General features: G+C 36.9%; 1 protein-coding gene across 8 annotated transcripts in view; it reads right to left on the minus strand.

The window, feature by feature from the left end:
• Positions 1-21010, minus strand: part of ASPH (aspartate beta-hydroxylase) — a 112121-nt gene extending 91111 nt beyond the window's left edge. For 5 of the 8 annotated variants that reach the window (XM_059861130.1, XM_059861115.1, XM_059861097.1 and 2 more), the window contains exons 1-4: positions 20817-21010; positions 4003-4152; positions 3234-3278; positions 1931-1999 (exon numbers count right to left, since the gene is read on the minus strand). In XM_059861130.1, the coding sequence (XP_059717113.1) occupies positions 1931-1999; positions 3234-3278; positions 4003-4152; positions 20817-20877 (325 nt within the window). In that variant the 5' untranslated portion in view covers positions 20878-21010. Of the gene's footprint in view, positions 1-1930; positions 2000-3233; positions 3279-4002; positions 4153-7223; positions 7491-20816 lie in introns of those variants that run through there. The other 3 variants (XM_059861109.1, XM_059861103.1, XM_059861122.1) reach the window with 3 other exon arrangements.
• Positions 21011-21228: the final 218 nt, after the last annotated feature.

The raw sequence follows: 21228 nt of genomic DNA on the forward strand, positions 1-21228 counted from the left end.
TTGCTGTTATGGCATTCTGACCCAGAAAAAAATCCCAGAAAGGACTAAGCCTTCCTAACAAAATCCTCACAAATAAAAGGAGCTTTGCACTCAATATTCAGAAAGTAGGCTTACTATTCAGTTTCCTTTACGACAATGACTTAATTCTGGAAGACTAATTCCTCAAGAGGGAATCCAGTCTTCCAGTTTTTTCATCAATGAAATAATTTCTGTCTGCATTGTGGTGCTCATTTTTTATTTCATATTAAATTTTAAATGTAAACAAGCGCAATAACTTACAGGCAAGTTCAGTTAATAATATACCATGCTTGTTATTGGAAAAAATATCTTTTTATATTCATATTTTTTTCAGTGTCACAAAACTTAAAAATCTATAATTTCTTTCATACTGCTAAAATTATTCTCAAATTTAAATGAAAATAAATTCTATTTCTAAACAGCTTTTCAAAAATAATAAAAATAAATTTTGATATGTGACCTTTTAAGGTCACACTTGAAGTACAAGGTTTGAATGCATGATAAGACAAGCTTAGAATAGAAACACTTTCATGTACTGGCAGAACTCCCAGCTATATCAGGCTGCATAAAACAGAGATGGAACAAAGCAGCAGAATGCTTCTGCCTGTATATGACTGTCAAGAAAAGGATATCCAGTTTCTATACCCTACATAATAGACAGAGAAAGATTTGGATTATAATTATCCCAACTACTATCTTTGTCACCAGTTATAATTAACACCCAGTCTATAGCTCTGTAGCCATTCAGAGTGCTGGAGATTCTTTGGAGTGACTCTCACATTCACACCACTGCAAACTAATTCAGTTATTACATGGGTTTTCTACAAACTGTGAAGGGATTAAACAAATGAACACACATCCTCCCAAAGACTTACTTATTTCTCCAGAAAAAAGTAGCAAAAATAAAATTATGACAAGCTGATTTTTACGGAGTATGAATTTGAAATAGCAAACCATAATACCCTAATGTACTACTGATAACTTTGACTAATTTGCTACATTCCATTTTGTCCTCTGTTCAAGTGTTAGTTACTATGCTGGGGGGTTCATTGCTTTGTTCATTTGTTTAATTCTACAGATTTGTGTGCTCAGCAGAGGTTTAAATATGAACACACCAGCTAAAGAAAATCTAAAGAAAAGCAAACTTAACTAAAATTTCTACCATCAGGTATGCAAGAAATATCTATCCAAGGCTTGACTGAAGCTGAAGAAGGCAGTGCTTTAAAAGATGTAAGTAAACAACAATACCATAAAGCATGTCTAGAGATTGAATATTGAAATTTCCCTTTGAAAATACACAGCCAGCAGAAAGACATCTCACAAATTACAAGGAACAGAAGCCTAAACCCACTGTTTCAATGCCAGAGAAGAAAAATTCTTGTCATGTACTGTTTCTGAAGGCCAAAAAAATGAACAGACTTGTCGAGAATTCAGAATAGAGGAAAGACAATACAAAAAATACACTACACAGATAGTAATCTAAGAAGTACAAAGGCACGTTTAAAGTAATTTTAAAATGGACCTGGCTTAACATGTTAACATAAACAATGTTTTCACTCTAGAAGCATCTTAGGTCCTGCATCTGATAAATTTATTGATTATCACAACCATCTTTCAACATTCAATACAGTAGCATCAACCATGTAATTTCGAAATCATCCTGTAAGATTAAATGCTTTCCACTAGCATTGCTACATTAGAAGAGAAAGAACAAAAATTGCTGTGAGGTACACACTCAATCCTACAACTTGCATTAAGGGAAAAACCCATCACAATGAAATGAATTCAAGTTTTCAAACTAGGAAAAAACAAACAAACAAACCAGAAATATTGTTTTGACTTAAAAATAAAAAGCAAAACATGAACATGCCAACTATATTATATACACTGTTCCCCCTTTATATGTACTTGCCTAGCAATACTTTAGCATCTTCCACATCAAAATCTCCATCTCCATCAGCATCATATATCCCAAGCTTGCCTAGAAGTGCAAAGAGAGGAAGAAAAGACAATTAGGCATTTGGCCATTTGTGTCCAGCGCAGTTTTCAATGTGCGATGGTGGACTGTCAATGCTAGGTTGTGACCATCTGTTTTTAATCACATTTTAAGTTTTCTGGGAAATACTACAAATATTTCAAGTTTCTTTCTTTATTTCCTGAGATCAAACACAAATTTGTCTTTTTCCTGTGCTGATTTGGAGATGGTAGATTTAAAGCAAGTCTGTAATACATACTTGACATGGACATGCTTTGCTCAGAATAAAATTTAAGTTCACAAGAAACATTCAACATGTTTGAGGAAAAATAATAAAACAAAAATTTGTAAAACAATGGCCATTTGTTTTCTGATTGCATGCTTCTTGCAATTCTAAATCGTTGGAAAAGAGATAGCTATACAGATATACAGTTTTTAGTGCCAAGTTAAGAGAAAGTAAGCAGCCTACTTCCCAGACAAAGGAAAACCATTCCCAAATTCTACCAATAATTGCATAACCTTCCATGCAGACAAAAAAAGTTGTCCATCCTTTCATGTAAGACTAACAAATCAGTTTTCTCACTTTTTGTTTTTGAAACTGCAGCTCTATCAGCCTTAAGTATATGCAAAAGGAGAACTCAGTTTCTATTAAAAGAGAAGTTTCAGCATAAAAGCATGGTATCCAGGATTTGAAGTATCCTGGGACCACCAAACTAGTAGAAAGTTATCTAATTTTAGGCTTGATAAAACTCAGACACAACTTTTAACAGGATAGAACTCTGCAGAGCTTGCAAAATTTTGTGTCCTTATAGTCTGACAGTTTACTACACTTGTCATTCTCTAAATAAAGGTAGAGCTTTCTTGCTATCAAAATAAATGAAATTCAGTTCTTAATATGGTACAAAGAAAATAAGAAATCAGTTTTGTGGAAGAAAAAATTTAGACTTGGGTCTAGAATAGAAAAATAAGTTCATCACCATTGTATGGAAGCAACCCATTAGAAAGGAGCCATATCTGTTTATGGATAAACACAGCAGACTGGTGACAAAATATACCTCTCTAGAAATAAGAATTATATCATCTTCAAAACCATGAAGAATGAGACAGATGAGAGATGGCTGAGCTTCATGTCATTGCAGAAGAAGAGTAATTCTTAAAAAAAAAATTAAAACCATAATAAAGTAAACCAAAACTTTCAGCCAAGGCACTGTAAAGCAAGCTTACTTCTCTAATATCCTACCTTGTAGGACCTCTGACAAGTTATAACGGAAATCCTTTGCTTTGGCTGCATGCATGGTAAAAATACAAAAAACATTATTTGCATCACTAGACCCAGTTAAGTTTCAAACCAGAAGATTTTTTCTGAAAAAAATCAGTCCAGATCAAAAAAAAAAGCATGTACCAACAGATTTGTAAATTTTGTAAAGCCACCAGGTGCAAAAGTACATGTGGAATCCTACAACATCAGGGAAAACAGCTGTACCTATGGACATACATCTTAAAATTTGAGATATTACTTTGTAACCTTAAATATTATATTAGCGGTACTGTCTTAAAATTGTCATATTGAGATACAATTATCACCACTATAAGCTTAAAACTGAGGTCATTCAACATCTCACTTGTGAGAAGATGACTGATCAGTTGTCCTGACCCTACAGGCATCAGAGCAGAGCTAACATTAGCTGCCTAATTTCAACCACTGCTGCAAGTTTCTGAGACCTTAAATTTGAACTGCATATTTAGCTGACCTCTCAAATTAGCTACAGTATCCATGTTACAAAGACATCCTACAGGATGTTCATACCCTTTTATGAGAACGCCATTTTAACATCATAATAGTGCTCAGCATTAAAACATACATTTTGAACTATACTGCCTATTCTTATAATGCAGATAATTCGCAAACATTACAGTAGACATATCATCTATCTAAAAACATAAAATGGCATTCATTTAATGCATATCATTAACATTACCAGAAAAATCTTAAGATTTAGATTTCTTACCTAGAACTTCTTCATAATCTACAAGTTCAAACCAGACAACTGCTACTGATGTCCAAACTCCCAGCAAAGCAATTACCATAAACCAGGTGAAAAATGAGCTCCCAGAGAGGCCTTCTTTCTTTCCATTCTTGCTTCCTCCATGCTTAGTCTCTGTTGAAATAAAGCAAGAAGAAAAAATGCACATAAGAGTTAGAAAATTGTTATTGAAGATACAATTATAAAACTTGGTGCTTATGATTACACAGAATACAAGACATTTAAGCAACAACGGTGGGTTTTGGTGCTGTTGTGAAGTTTTTTGGTTGGTTGGGTTTTTTAAAACTTTTCCACCTTTACTTGCTCTCCATTTCACTGTGAATTACTGTGAGAAGCTTGATCATTATCTAAGCAAAAGCCTCATAACCAACCAAACACCAAAAGCCCTCATCTAATTTGTCTTACAAGTTAGCTGAAAATTCTGCCTTGCTCCTCCCTTTGATGTCTATTTACACAGAGCTTCACATTTTTGAGATGCTTTGCATTTGTTCCCCGCAGTTCCCAGACTGCCACCAGAGGCCAGTATGGCCAGCAGAAAAGCTTTGCAAGAGAAGAATTTCTCATTACTCAAGCTTCAAAACTAGTCAAAATAGCTTACAGAACCAACGTGACAATTCAAATAGCCTAAGAAAACTCTAAAAGCTGAACTATGTTAAGGGTAAGACTTCAAATTCAGAACACTTTGCCAACTAAAACCATCCTCCCTGATGCTTAGAATTAAGCAGAGATTCACTCCACGCTATACAACTCTAGAATTTCAGTCCTATGGAACATACAAGTAAAAGGATGACACAGAGACATAACACAAATCATGGTTTCACTTATAACTGCACATATGGAAAGTAAATATATATAAAAAATTACACACAGTTGTAAACAAATGATTGCAAAAGACCTTGACCCAGCATATGTGTAGCAAGTTTCAAACGGGCATTGTCCCCACAGAAGACATAAATTGCTTAGTCTGTTGTTTTAGGATTGTTTTAGTGAAAGAGGGATATACATATACATATACACACACACACACACACACACACACACATATATATATATATATATATATAAGTAAATAAATATGTACACAAAATGATGCCTGCCTGTGGCCTTCTCCAAAGCTCAAGGTCTGCTCTTCTGCCCCCTGACATTACTGCTGCAAGGGTTGGCCAATTACTTGGCTGCAGTTTCAAGTCCATTAGTCTATTCCACTTCATTCCATTCTAAAACCCAACTTTTGCCTGCTCAGCCACATGCAGACCCAGTTATTCAAGCAAAACTATTTCTTACATGATGTAAAGAACATTGCAAGAAACTTTGTCATGAATATTGTGATAAGCTAAGGAGTTATCTTTATACTAATTGAAAGTAATGTTAGATGTATTTATCAACACTGATCATTGAAAAGGGCAACAAATACTCTTAGAAGCTAAATATCAACACAACTGTTTTTTAAAATAAATTGGTGCATCTGAAAGATAAATAATGAGATGGGTGACTGACTTGTTTTTCTAACAGGAACTATATATAAGTACTCTCTGACCCTGCTTGCCAGGAGGTTTACAGCTGTAATAAAATACTCTTTTATTACAGTCATTGTGCTTTATACAAAGTTCAGACCAATATAAAAACCACTGACCCACGACAGTGCTTATTCAGCTCAGCATTTTACTGAAAAAAAAGAATTATTTTATTAACACTACTCCCTTCAAAGATCAAACACCAACTATTTAGTTTCTTTTCTACATTAAACACAAATGCCCAATAATATTCAGAGAGGAACTGAGGTAACTTAGCCTCACATCAAGCATGTATCATTTGCTACTGCACAGTCCTCTAATTACATATATGCAGGATCCATATACACAGCTCATTGTAATGTCTCTCTTGTGGGAAATGTAGGGGTAGCCTGAAAATTGAGGGACAGACAAGCAGAGTCTGCATTCAGAAATATGCTCAATTGTATGAAAATTACTTGCAGTACTCTTGAACTGGTAATGTTAATACTGAGAAATAAAAAATTACAGTATGTAACAGCAGGGCTTCATTACACCTGTGTAGCAGGGCAGTCAATGAAAGCTTTGCACATATTTAAAATGAAATCTTTAGGTTAAAAACAGTTTAAATTATTCCATATTGCAACTTGGTTCTAGAGCAAATAGGAAAGAGGATCTTAGTGCATTTCACACTTATTTGCTTTACTGTTTTCTACCATTTACTGCTATTTGCCTTCCAAGAAAGAAGCTTTACTTATCAGAAGAACAGGAAAATGAAGGAAAATACAACTTATTTAAGGAATCAAGCATAACTATTCATATTTTTTCCAGTATAAGAGATCATTTCATGCAAAGTCCTCAAAAATAGATTCTGCCTTAAGAATGTAGTTTGCAATAGTCCAAAAGGCATATTTTTATTCTCAGGCTTTCTACCTTATTGCAAAATTATTTACAAAACTCTTAAATAACAACTCAAGCACGGTGGCTTGATCACACAACACTTTTATATAAATGGAGGTTATGTAACAAAAAATTTACCTATGATCTGCACAAACAATGCTACAAGCAGGGTCAGAACAAAACACTGCAAGAACTGAAGCTGGCTCAGAGCTCATTCCAAACAGTTAATTCTCAACTCAAGCCCTTTCCCTGCACATGCTGCCAGGCATGCCAGAAGTAGGTCACTTGCCATATCTGGTAAGCCTGTGCTTACACCACCAGATGTCTTTATGCAGACATCAGAAAGTCTTAAAGCACGGTCTACCGCTCAACAGCAAATCTATAAAATCCTATACCTCACCCACCCCCCAATAAGTCACATCTAGCTAAAAATGTATGAAAACCTTTTCACTTTAGCTTATCTTCAAGACACCTTACAATTTTACATTCTCTAAAATTAACATTTAAGTCAAATATTTGAAGACAAAACAGTATGTCTTCTGTTAATTTAGTCTCTATTAGGCAAAATATTATTTACAATTAACCACCGGCCATAAATTCATGGAATACCTCTAGTCCAGAGAACATGAATTCAAAGAGAACAGAGGCAGCCTATAACACAGACTAGACAGCAAACTGGCAAGAAAACATACAACAGTAAGTCAGTTATTTTGCTGATTATAAAATCACACATAACTGGTATTTGCAAGTACACATTTTCCATTTGCTCACAAAAAAAAAAGGTTAGGATTATACCTGTGTCGTCAGCCATAACATTAGTGCTCGATTTCCACCAACAGTGAGAGCGTGTCAGTATATCCAAAAATTAATGCTGAAGGCAGAAATATCCTCACTGCTATCCTCCTGTTTGCAACAGAAGCAAACAGGTTTCCTAAAACCAGCTCAGCTGGAACCTGAAACTGGACCCAAGAGAAACCTCTCCTCCAAATCTATTTTTAGAGCAGTTATCCTCAGGAGCCAAACGCTTTTCAGAACTCATATGGCAATCTAGTTCTGACGACAATGAAATTCACTTACTCCTCCTAACAGAGCATCCTGGGTAGTTGATCCTTTCCCCACCCCTTAATCCTTCAACATCAAAACAACAGCGAATGAAACCAAGCACATTGTACTGTAGTACTTCTGCTGCAATTTATGCCACAGTGCCTGATCTCTAAGGACATTAAATCCATTCGCATAAGCTGAAACACAAGTCTGGACACAAAGCTTGCCTGCTTGCATTTGTTATGTTGGCCCTCATCCAAGAAACTTTCTCCATGTTGGCACTCCCCTACCAGCCTCTGAGTACCTGCAGACTGCTCATTTGAAACTTGCTAACTACTTTAAGAAAAAAAGAGACAACTACTTTCAATAATGTAGTTTTGAGTCTTCTAAAAGAATTACTTGAAACCAACCTCATGCATTCTTCCCAAGGAATTTTCATATCAGAAGTGTGCACATTGTACTTACTTCTGGCAGACCCTTTCCAGAAAGGTTAACACTGAATTATCTCACTTACCCCTCCCACAAATTCTGACAAAATGCATACTGTCAGTACAATTTAAAGCTAACATAAATTAAACCACCGATACAACCTCTTTTTAAGGACCAGAAAAAGAGCAAAAACCCACTAATACACTTTTCAACATTTTTTTTTCCATCTTCAATTTTAGCAAACTATTATTTCCCCATTGTTTATCAAACCAAAGCCAGCTCCTTTTAGGTGGAAGTCAGAAACAAACTAATTTCTCATTAACTACAATAAAAAAAAAAAATCTTTAGGATCTACCACTCTGCCCTGCTATCCCCATGCTTCTTTAAATAACACAGCTACCAGGTAGATGGAGTGAACAGAGGAATGCTACAGCTACTTTGAAAAACAACACATACCTCCTGTGGTTTTAACATCCAGCAAATGCAATTCCCAAGAGTTCAAGGGAGAAAAATTGAGAAACAGCACTAGAGCTTTTCATATGGATGCAAATACTTTTCACATGGATGAAAAGGAACTACAGTTCCTTTTCATCCATATGAACAGTACAGTTGATTCTATACCTAGTGTATCTTTTAACTATCTTTAAAGCCACTTGAATACATTAAATGCATCAGATGCTTCAAGAAAGATCTCCTGAGTAGTACTTTTCAGTAACATAACTGATGCACAAGCTATTAAGTACAAAACACGGAGAAATGTACACAGAGTGAAAGTAAATGAACATGGAGAAATCAAAAAAATTATTCAAAATAATTTTACATGCAATATTTATTCTATTGTATATAAACCACACAGTGTTTTGACAGGCATCAGATTAGGCAATTTATAGCAAATTCACTTGAGCTGCACCTGCATTTGCAGACATCAGATCTTACCACAAGTGCACTCATAAAGCATTTAATTGATGCTGGGAACCTCCCCATCCACTGAGATGTATTTTGGGGGGACTGGTCTGAGCCAGACCTTACCTGGCTGAACACCCGTAATGATTTCTGCACACCTCCTAACACCTTTCACTCAGACCTAAGTGAGCAAATTCCATTCAGGGACAACAAGCATAAGGCTTATAAGGAAAGTGAGTTGAGAGAATCAAGAAATTAATTCAATTCAAATGTATACTCCAAATCTTAACTAACACATATATGTTGACCTCTAGCCAAGTACCCAGAGTTTTATTCTTGTGCCCTTTAAAAATTAATTTATTGCAAGAAAGACAAATATCTTCCTTCCTGAAGGAGGAGGCTACAGCTAAAATGGGGGAACTCTTCAAATTCATCAAAAGGAAAAAGGACCAAAAGAAAGATGGATCAAGGTTAGCTCAAAATGCCACACAATATCATTTTTGTTAGTTTTATGAAAGACAAAGGTTAAGTTGAATATGTATCTACTTACAATGCAATTTGACATTGGGACAGCAAAGTCAACAGTGTTGACTTCTCACAATGTCCCATCTCTACTGTGTTCAGATGCTGCTTCTTTTTGAAGTAATTCCAATTGCTTCTCTAATACTCAAAATTATTATTCTTCTTCACCTGATTTATATAACCATTCTAATATTAAAAAACTATCTTCAAGTTAGTTGTGCTACAACTATGCAGCCCATGTATTTTAATTAATTTTACAGAAGTATAATTGACAATTCAGACCAGCAGCAGTAGTTACACCTCTACATCACTACCAAAGTACAAACAAAGAAATTGAGAGGAGAAACATAGCCAATTATAAACACAAAATGTCAGGCTTCAAATCATCAAGCTAAGCTTTTGTAATGTGTAAAATTATTTCCCACAAAGGTGATTAGGAAGTTATATGGAAGAAATTACAATTTATCACTTGAAGATAAGGGTGCACAAAAGCTAGCAGTCACTAGAAACTAGAAATACACACTAAAAGAAAAAGCAATAAAACACTACCCTCAAAGAAACAACTAAAAATCACATTTAAGAACTAAAAACTATCAATCAGCTAGATTAAAGGGAGATTTTGGAACACATGCTTTTAAGAACAAAATGCAGTGTAATAAAAAGCAGATATGGGAGAGAATTAAAAAGCTAAAATAAGGTACAAAAGAACCATCTTATCACCAACCAAGCAGAACTTGTAGCAGTGCAAAGACAGAAAACAACCTCTATTTTATAAGCACGGCCTACTACTGCTTGAAATTTTTGCCAAATTATCTTGTCCAATATGATTAATGATACAGCAACTGTTGCAAGCCCATTCCACTAATAGATCTGCAGATAATTATTTTAAACTGATTTTACATAGAGGAGTTTATTGGGTTGAGTCAGTAACATGCATTTTGACTGAAGTGTCACAGGAAATTCAGAGCCTTCTCTGTTGATTTTCCCCTATCTATTTTCTCCTTTATATTAAAATACAAGGTTTTTATTCACTCTCTCTACTGAGAGACAGGTCATGTAAGGGTATTCACACACACAGACTTTTTACAATATGTATTTTATAATTGACTCAGTAAGCACATATTGCGCATATTGTTGCATTCCAAGAAGTCCTTACACCATAATGATTCCAAGTGCTAATCCAAAAATCAAAATTATTGTCATCTTTTATTTTTATTCAGTGTTACTAAATGTCACAGGTAGAATAATACACTTCCAATGGACAAATCTGTGCTTTTATGAACTATATTTTATTTTTTAAAGGGTGACAGGGTAACTATTTTCTTTGGGTTTACTTTACAGATGGAACAGAGATTTTTACTAAAATACTTATTATATCATTTATGAAATATTCCACTAATATTCATACTCAGAAATTTTTGTTTGGTTTACAGTCATGGCAGCAGGGTCTTTAGAGGTAAGATATAAAGTTTAAGGTAAAGGTTCACTTTCAATAAATTCAATAAAAAATCTTTGCAATATAAAATTGATTCTTCCTTTTAGTTTCTAAGAAATTTTCTTCAGCACTACAACCTTAAGGGAAATTAGGAGGAGGGGAAATAGATTTTTTAATTACTATTTTCTCATTAAAAACTATATCTCTGATCTGAACTTTGTATAATCTAGACTGTATGGTTAAAAAGGTACCTCGGCATGCTGCCAGAAGATTTTAATAATCTACATCAGAAACTTACTGATTAGGAATGGGGAAACTGATGGTACAGAAAAAGCACTAACTTCAAAGGAAATACAAAGACCAGAACATAAAATTGAAATAAAAATTCACTAACTGAAATGCAATTTTGGATCTCCTGCTGACACTTAACAAATTTTATCTTAGTACTTGAGAAACTTTTCCTTATTTCACATATAATCAATCAAAACATAAACCTCTGTGTCCTTAATTTTCAATCCCTACAAGACTTCTCACAGTAAAATAACCCACTATACAAGCAATGTAAAAACATAAATACTGAAAGCAAGAGAAAAGTCATAAATTCAGGATTAGACAACAAAGCAGGCTGATTGTTGAGGTGCTGGGAATGGCCAACTGAAGGGGGGAAAAAATAGTTGGCAAAAAAAAGGGATGCATCACAAAATCTGTAAAAAGCCTCTAGGGTCACAAGCATCCTGCTGAACTTCCCTAGTGAAAGGAAGCTCCTCCTTTCAAGAGATGAAGTGATTCCATTGAAACACCTCCTTGAATTCCTCACTTACTCAGGATGTGAAAGATCAGACTCTGTTCTCTCCTCTAGGGAACACTGTTTGAACTTCTTTGTAGGTCTAAAAGACATTTTTAAGTATACCCAAAGGTATAAGATCAAAGCAATTTTAGTCCCTCAAAAATCAGATCTGAGATCCTATTATCTGAAAATATGCTTCAAGTACAAGAGACACATACAGGTTTTTAGCTGTTCTATATTCAGTTCATAAAGAGATGGCCAATAAGTCCATTTCTGAATATAAACTGCTATATTCCAAGTACTTTTAAGCTTAGAGATAGCTTTCTGACCCACAGGGAACTGCACAATATTTAGAAGAGTTCTTTTAGTTGCAAGCTAAGGTGATGTGTTACTAAATCAGAATTATTCATTCTTCAGAAAAAAAAAATCTAAAACAAGAATAAGATTATCATCTGGCTGACTGAAGTTAAGCATAATCCTCAGGGTGGGGTTTTTTACATTTATTTATTATTCCTCAGCAGTTACATTTTTTCTGACTATAAACAAATCCTATTGCTTTCCATTTACATGATTCTTCAAAGACACACAACAGAAATAGTAAAATTTATTCCCAAGAAATCTACTCAGAAAACCCATCACAATAATGACTAGCTTCAGGGTTGTTGATTGTTTTTTTTAAACCCTAAGGATTTGTCTCTATGAGAAAAACAGTCACAAATGAAAAGAAAAGGAGAAATTTAGGAAGAAATTTAGAAATTTAGGAGGTTGCAGTTTCAAGAGACTTGTCAAAAGCACTTCATCTAAATACAGCAGAGCAGTGGACTCTACTTGCAGGGCTGGCTCCACACTTCTCAGTGAGAATTGGAGAGACCAGCCATTTGCCCCATGAGAGCTGCTGCTGTTAACAACTTTCTTCTCAAGTCTTGCTTACCTGAGCATAACTGATCAAGTCAGAGGAGAAAACAAGACAGAGACTCGTGACTTTTATTCATAAGATAAAATCCTGAATCTGCTTCTGATTTCTGCTGAAATTCTTCTTTCTTTTCTAAACGTCATAGAAAGATGATCGCTTACAAAACCTAGTCAAATTTTATCTAAGCCATGTTTTGGCTTTTTAATTTAGATTATTTGGATGACTATTCTTCGGGTAGTTCCTCAAGAAAGATTTATTACAAGGAAGAAATACACACAGATGTGCACACAGCTTAAAAGACTAAAGCCAACATTGCTTACAACTTGACTTTTATAATGAATACTATCAACAGCAATATATTTAAATCAATATTTAGTGCATCTGTCACTATCTCAATACTTTGGATTACTTTGTCTTTTAAACCTTTTCTCCACAAACTTAAAGATATTACAATAACATTCTTAGACAATTACACTGGAAGAAAAAAATAAAAAAAACCTAGGAGTTGTGTAAAGACAGAAAAAAAAATTTTTGTTATACATTTATCTAATCTAAATAGATTTGTACAGAAAAGTCCATATTTTTCCCAAACACTTCTGCCAGTTTTCTCTAGTTTTGTTTTAATGTGTACACAAGCACAACACAGAATTAAAGTCAAACCTACGTAGAAAGTGCCTCTTGTAAACTTACTTGACTCAAACATCAAGCCAAGAGGTTCAAGGTTAAGATCACATGCTTAAAAAGAAATTTTAGTTTGCCTTCTCCTGTAGGAATAATATCTCTGTAACACCCATGAGTAGACAAAACACTGATTTTAATCGTACAAATTACTTAAAGATTTTAAGAGCTGCTATTTTGATTAACCAGCTCTCTCCCACCAAAGAACATTTGGAAATAAGATCTAAAATTATACAATCTACCTATCTTGCATTTGAATGATTTAATGTAGCCAACAGTCCTACATAATTACTAGGTTAATTAAATAGATGGTTGTATTTAGGACGGAGCAGAGTTCAGGGAAGGTAAATGTAGAGAGGAAATACAAGAAATACTTGGGCCAAGAACATGCAAATTTTGCTGGTGGTGACCTTTTAAAAAAGATTCTATTACATAAGGTTGAAAATCCTCATCGCTGTACATAACATGCTGGCATTAATTTAAGGGTATTTTTTCCTTGTTCCATTTTCCTATCCTGTAATGTGGGTCACATCAATTTGTTTTAGCAACGAGTCCTAATTAAGCCACAAAATAAAGAAAACAGACTATGTTGGTTTAGTTCTTTAAATTTTTCTCATTCTTTGAGGGAGTTCACATAGAAAAACTCCAGTTGTCACACAAGCACCTACAACTCTGCTTTTCACAGGTTTCTGCTCATGGAAAGAAAGAACACTTCAAAATGCTTAAAATGCCAAAAACTTATCAGAGTTTTCAAGTCTGATACTAAGCCAATTTAATGAGTGTTTGTCCATGGGGTGCTATGCACCTGCAACTCATGGAGTACAAAAGAGGCTTTATGTATCTCATATGTTACTAAAATATGTTTTTAGGAGATCTCAGTTGCAGAGAAATTCCTGTTTATAGAACCTTCTGGCTTCAAAAGATATGTTTGTGTCTTCTAGTCACTATGTGTCCTCTAACTACTATAGAAAGAAACAGGACTACAGTTACAAACTGCTATGTGAACTTTCTTTAGGAATTTTTAAATTTAGAAAACACCAGCGTGAGGAATGAGAAAGTCAGCTATGTTGCATTAGTAATTAATTGTCAGTTAACAAACAGAACCTCAGGAAATAAAACTACTAAACCAGAAAACCACTACTGAGTAGTTACAACTCCCTCTAGCTATTAGATGTTTTGTAAAGAAAGTCTTCAAGTAAACAACTTGGTAGCATTTGTTACATCAGGTTAAGTACATGCATAGTAAGAGTGCAACTCCACATGAAGACAACTGCAATTGGTTTAATCTTTGAAGTTCTAACAAATTTGAACCATGCATACTGCAGTATTTTCAAACTCAATACATAGTTATCTGCATACTTAATATCTAACATGTTTCAAGACACATAATATTATGAGTTCCACTTCAAAGCATAGCTCAAAACGTTTCCATGCAAAGAACTATCCCACAGATGCAGTTAGGGAAAAGATTGCTGCAGGCTATCACACAGATTACCAGGATGTGATCTTCACCAGGAAAGAACCGCTTGGGGCAAATCAGAACTTCATTGCTCAAGTTCTCTACAATGAAGAATTCAACATACAAATTAGCACAGGAATTCTTATTATATGTTTCAAAGTGATTCCAGCTGAAAATAAACTCTTGCTTTTCATGCAGGCGATCAGCCAAGTGGTTTTCAGTTCAAAAAGACAGCATTATTCAAATGTCACCTCTTTATGCACTCCGTAATTAGAAATAATCTTGACACATAGGCCTTCCCCTGCTAGTAAATTTTGTTATCTTTACTGAAGCCCTCATATATCCAGCTATTACATCAGCATAGCCAACCAAACCACTCACCTTTCGGTGTTCACACCATGGCTCCATGATTACATGATCGAACATAAAACTCTGGATTTAACCTCACTCTCCCCTAAAGCATACCCACTCATTGTCATCTCTTCCCTCCTCCCAAGATGACCTTCCATAAAGCCATGCATTGAGCCAGTCTAAGAAGGGAAATAAAAAAATCAGCTTTTTGCTTATCAGTTCCCTGTGTGCTTCACCTCGCACCTGCACAGCCAATAATTCAGGTACAGGGAAGGGGCATTGAAAAGAAGAAGGCTGCAGAGCAACCTCAAGCTAGATTAAGCTAACTGCAGACCTGCAGCTTAAACTGTTAAAAAATTTAACTTCTTAATCCCCCAATATGATATATATCCTTGGTGACTGAACACTGAGTAGCTATGACCCCTGATGAAGAATCCTCATGCGCATTTTCAGAGTTATTGCCAAAATGTGAGAAAACATACTCCAGCTTCCTGTCTCCCTGATACCAGAGATACTTTAGGTTTTAAACCTAGCATTTTAAACAAGCCTTATCCTCAAAAGCCTATTGAAAAGGTTATCATTTAAGCACTTAACAAAATGCTCAAAAAGTACATTGAAGCAAACATCCTTGCAGATGTGAAGTGCAACCTTCCTCCATATTTGAAGCACTGTGAATAATTTCTTTCAGCCCACAGTGACTTGCTGCAAACACATAAGATCCATTAAAAAACACAGAGCAGGCCCAAGATTTCAGCCCACACTGGATCAAAAGGGGCATGAGAGCTTTGGTCTCTTCATCAAGTGTAGCATCTCTGGAAGTTTGGAGAGGACACTCCCAGTGCTTCAGAATTCTTCAGGAGAAAAAGCACTGAGAGGAATGTATCAAGCACTTTGTATTTATGACCATCCTGCTACACTCAAGTATCAATCTTAAAACCCAAAATAATACATCCTTGAGAAAAAGTAAAGGAAGTAAATACAAATACCTGGCAACATGTGAAAACCAGAAAGGCGTAAAAGCATATACTGTGTTCAAATTGATTGTTTCTACTTCCAGAGTAACTCTGGCAATCAGCTACTGCACCTGTCAACAGTTAATGGTGTAGAGAAATTTTCATTCAGGTAAACCTTAAGGGTTGTCCTTCTAGAGCTCACTTGACTCTTGTCTTTAGTATTAGACAAATTAATCAAGAGTCTATTGAGGATTCACTATTTCAATGCAAATCTGCTCAAGTGAGCTGAGAAATACCTATGTTAACCATTTTAAGATATTTTTATATCACTTTCAGTGAATCAGAGCTAGAATACTGACTTGTTTGAAGAGTTACTGCCTCAAATTTTGTACAGGACATTTAAAAATAAAAGAAAAAAAAAGAAGAAAAAAAGAGAAGAATGGAGGAGAATCAGCAAATGTAGTAATTTCACCAGTGGAAGTGCTGCAATGTACCATGCAAATTAGTGATGTTTGGACCATTACTGTTGCTACAATTTTTTAATTTGGCAGACTATTTTACAATATTTTAAAATGTCTTCCAGAAAGGCCACCCTGAATAAGACTCAAGGCAGACAGTTGAATTATAAAGAGCTGTCTACATTTCCATGGTTTTGCTATTTGTATTAGCATCTGGCATCAATGGTAAAAATACAAGCTCTTCAAATATTTGTAAGCAACTAAACTAGGCAATAGGATAAACTTCCAAAAGAAAACACTGCAGAATTTTCTTAAACAGTATACAAAGTTTCCACCAGTGAGACACAAAGTATTTCTCATTTGCCCACAACAGACCTACAGAAACTCTAACATAGTAATAACAATTCGCTGTATATTTCTGAAGACCAAAAATGTTACAAGAAAACACTTTGACATTGAATTTAAAAAGCCAAATCAAAGCACTGAGCAGCAGACTAACTGAATCATGAGAATTCTTTTTGATTCAGCAATCTCTTGGACTTTGGTCACTTTTGATCAGCAAACAGTTTGACAAGTCAAAACATTTGTTAAGCTCCACAGAGCATCCCAAATTTACATCTCACTTAGGACCTCCAACACCTTAACACCCTTCATCCTAAGGGTTTCAATTAAAATAAAGGAAATAATGGATAGATTGCAATACAAGAAATCAGATGACACACTACACAACTGTAAAGAGCATAAAAAAAGCACACGGGGAAGCAGTTGAGGTCAGAAATTAGAGACCAAATTTTTATATAGATAAAAGCATCATATTTAAACAGAATCCACAGTGTAAAAAAATGAGATGCTATACCATTGCACAGCTGGGTAGCTGAGAGACATCACAGAACGGATGGGCAATCCCACTTCAAACACTGACGTGAAGTTCAGTGTTCCCAACAAAAGAACTTCAGTAGCAAAATGTTTAGTTTATGAATTTTCTCTGGTCTTTGGGTTAACTAGAAAGCTAATGGAGATCCTCACCCAGATAAAAGCACATTCTAAAGTAGTCTTTACAACAGAGATGAGATAAAAAGTGGAAATTCTTGCAAATTAACAGGCACAACTTCTTTCTAGAAGTGATACAGTGAACTAAAAAAAGCTGTAATGATAGCACAAAATTACATTTGGATAAGTACATCGGGTCACCTTGAACGCATTCCAAAAAAAGCCCCAAACAAATCTGAAGAAAGTTGAAACACCTAAAATTAATTAAAGAATTACAGCAAGGGGCACTAGAGGGTCCAAAGGATGAGTGAAAGGTGTTAAAAACATGGCAATACATTCGCACATGTAAGGAAACCACATGATTAAAACAGGAAAATGAGGGGAAAAAAAAAATCCTAGGATCTTGCAGAGAAAAGTAGATGTCAGAAGATTCTCAGTCATTATTGTAGAGATTAAAGAAAATTTACCAAAGCAATTTTAGAGTTCTTTGTCATCATAGAGACTGAAGGCAACACAGCATCAGAACTGAGATAGGACTATGGGTATTTTAATATAAAATACAGTTCTCTGTGGATACAGACAATGCTTTACGATGGAAATGTGTGGTCTGTATGGTGCTTAGCCTAATGGAGAACTCTCCCACTTAACAATAGAGATGCAAAGAAAACAATTATTGCACAACTTGTCTTCAATAAAAATTATGTTTAAGTAAGTCCTCACTTACACACTGTAAGACACAATGTACCCACACAGCAGCATAATGATTGCTGTCTTATGATCAGGACTAGGTAAACATTGGTTACAAAGTAATCCATAATTTTTCAGCCATCTGTATTTCAAAAGTTAGCTGGGCTGCTGATCCTCAGTCTTGCTGAAAGTCTTCTCCACAGGCACCTGCTAATGCCCAAGACATTCCCACAATTCACATCTCATGAAATCTGAGGGGGTTGATTCATGATCTGGTGTTATCCATTTGTGTCTGTAACAAAACTGTCCTTCATCTAATGATGCTTCAAGTAACAAGTCAGCAAGTTTCTATTACTTTGTCTAGTCTTTAAAACTGATACCCTTCCTTTTGAGAGGTCAAGTCTTTACTATGGATTCTGCAGGCTAGTAAGCAGCCAAACTTCCCAGTAAAAATATTAACAAACACGTTTCCCTCACTAAGTATGCCCAAACTGTCAAATTCTTCCCTGATTTTCACTTCTGTTCTCTAAATAAAATCATCGGTATAGTCACACAATGACAATAATGTAAATTACATTTACATTCTGTAAATGCAATTTTCAAAGAATAAGTAGCACTACAAAGCTAAAATAAAGTGATTTTTTGAATTAAGACTGATTTGATAGCTTCTCGTATATGACTTCTAAAGTAAAAGCTGGAGTTCTATTTCTGAAAGATGTTTAGTTCCACTTCTGACAATACAGTGTACCTGAAAACACCTACATAAACTACAGTTAGAACTTAATCTATTAGTTTACGGTAAATATTTTCTGATAGAGAAACCTAAAAGCAGATTACTGATGCTGGCATTGTCTTGAGTGCACAGATTTTGAAATAAGCTGTTAGCCTCAGTGGCTTGAGCTGTGAGCAAGGCCTTGGCAAGAAGCCACATCCTCTCTCAAGAAATGCTGTGAAAGTGAATTTCTATCAAGCAAAAAGTGCCTCAGATTTGAGGTTTTCATACTTCTCAGTCTCAATTACTTGCTGTCTCAAAATCATTTCCTCATCTCACTTTCACATCCCTTGACTTTGGAAAACTTACTGGCTGCTGTGAGCACCCTGCTCCTCCAGCTGTTCCTTTATTCACACAGGAGTTACCATCCCTCACCACTCTCTGCAGCTGCAACTATGAAACAGCATCAGCTTCACGCTGTAATTGCTATGGCTGTCTAAGGGATTCTAACTAGGAGTGCTGTATACTAACAAATTTAAGAGGTTACATGTCAGTAGAGTGCCTAATACATTACCCATACTGCTTCATTCCCTCAAAGACATCTTTTAATATAAAGAGAGAAAATTTTACTCAGACTACAAATAAAAACCCATAGAATGCTTTCTTTATTCAGTTAGAGATTCAGTTTAACAATAAATTTATTTTTCAGATATTGGCAAACATATAAAGTGATATTTAAAATATTAACTACCATATTCAGTATTCAAAATTACAATAGGGATGCAGGTTTTTAAGGCATTAAAATCGAAAATCTGTATTTAGCATGCTTAATACTGGGTGATCATCATAGCATGTCCAGTCCAAGCAAAAACTGTAATTAACATAGACTACACAGCATAGGTCAGCAACTGAAAAAAGCATTTTAAAATAAAATAAAAAACAACACTTTTACAGACTTTGCAATATTGTCTCTAAACTCTTTGAAGCTTAAGTATATTTGAAATCTTTCCCTTTTAATTCATCATGTGACAGGTAAACTAATCCAATATGGCTCAGCCTTTCATGAACATTGTTCTCACTATTATTGCTGCATTCAAAGAGGAACAACAGATATTATTTCTGTGTCATCACCACATTTTATCACTGGAGCGCTGCGCACACCAAACTCGAATCCAAAGAAGCTACGACACGTAAACACTCAGTGTGTGGTAAAAAGCCTCCTTTCTCCAGTACAGTGCACATGGCTGCCTAATGACTCCAGAAGTACAGACACTTTTCTCCCCTTTCAGGCGCGTACTGCTATGCTGAGAAATGCCAATGAACATAAAACTGTCCCTACTTAAACTGTGAGCAGTCAGATTTGTCAAGGTGTTCTTTACTGGTGGGGTGGGGGATCACTGCCTCAAAAACACCTCCTGCTTGCATTTTTCTGAGACTCTTCCTCCTTGCCTCGATAGTTACAGAAACCATCAGCTTAGGTGCTCCACCTACAACAGATCTAATAATTTTGACCTAACCGGGTCAGTCTGAGGAGATATTCCACATCCAAGTTTGGCTACGAGAATATGAAAGATTTGAGATTGGGGCATGCCGGTTCCACCCCACCTCCAGGAGGAAGTGTCTTGGGGGTACCCAGAGACGCTGAGGCCTGCCTGCCCGGCGCTCATCTCATCTCATCACATCTAGGCAGCTTTCGAGGGGAGTCCCCGCCGCCAAGGCCCGACAACTTTCTCCTCCACGTGAACTCCCTGGACAGGGAACGGCGGGAACGCGAGGGACACATCACGGCCACCAACGCTGCGTCCCCCTCCCCAACTCCCACAGCGCGGGAGGAACCAGAGGGGCCGGCAGGAGGGGAGGGGAGAGGAGGGGAGGGGAGGGGAGGGGAGGGAAGGGAAGGGAAGGGCAGTAGAGGCAGGGAGAAGGCGCAGCATCCCAGCGCTTTGCCTAGCGGCTGCCCCGTATCGCAGAGAGGGCCCTTCCCACCCTCCGGCTCCGGCCGCCGCTGGAACCCCCGCCCCTTCCCCCGCAGAACTACTGCCTCGCTCTCGCAGCGGCGCCGCTCACCTCTCTTGGAGCCGGGGCTGGGGCTGCCGCCGGTGGCTCTGGAGCTCTTGCGGGAAGCCATCACACCTCCCGTCGGGCAACACAGGGGGTGGAGCGGGAGCGCGTCGGGAGCCGCCGCCGCCACCCGAGCCCTGCGTGCGGCGGGAGCGCGCTTAGGCCCCGGCAGCGCGACCCCGAGCGCTCCGCGGCCCCGCCCCCACGCCCGCCGCTAGCCAATCGCGTCAGCGAGGCGTGGCGCCGCTCGCCTCCGATTGGCGGCGGAGCCGCGAGGGGGCGGAGCAGCGGCCCGCCAGTTGCGCGCGCCCGCCGCGCTCTCCCGCCGCCGCCGGGCCATTTGAACGTGGCACAGGCGGGCGCGAGCGGCGGCTTCTCGCGAGGGTTGGGGCGCGCGCGCGCGCGCCGCCCGGGAGTG

The sequence above is a fragment of the Haemorhous mexicanus genome, chromosome 1 (assembly GCF_027477595.1).
Source record: "Haemorhous mexicanus isolate bHaeMex1 chromosome 1, bHaeMex1.pri, whole genome shotgun sequence".
In the NCBI taxonomy this organism is placed as follows: Eukaryota; Metazoa; Chordata; class Aves; order Passeriformes; family Fringillidae; genus Haemorhous; species Haemorhous mexicanus.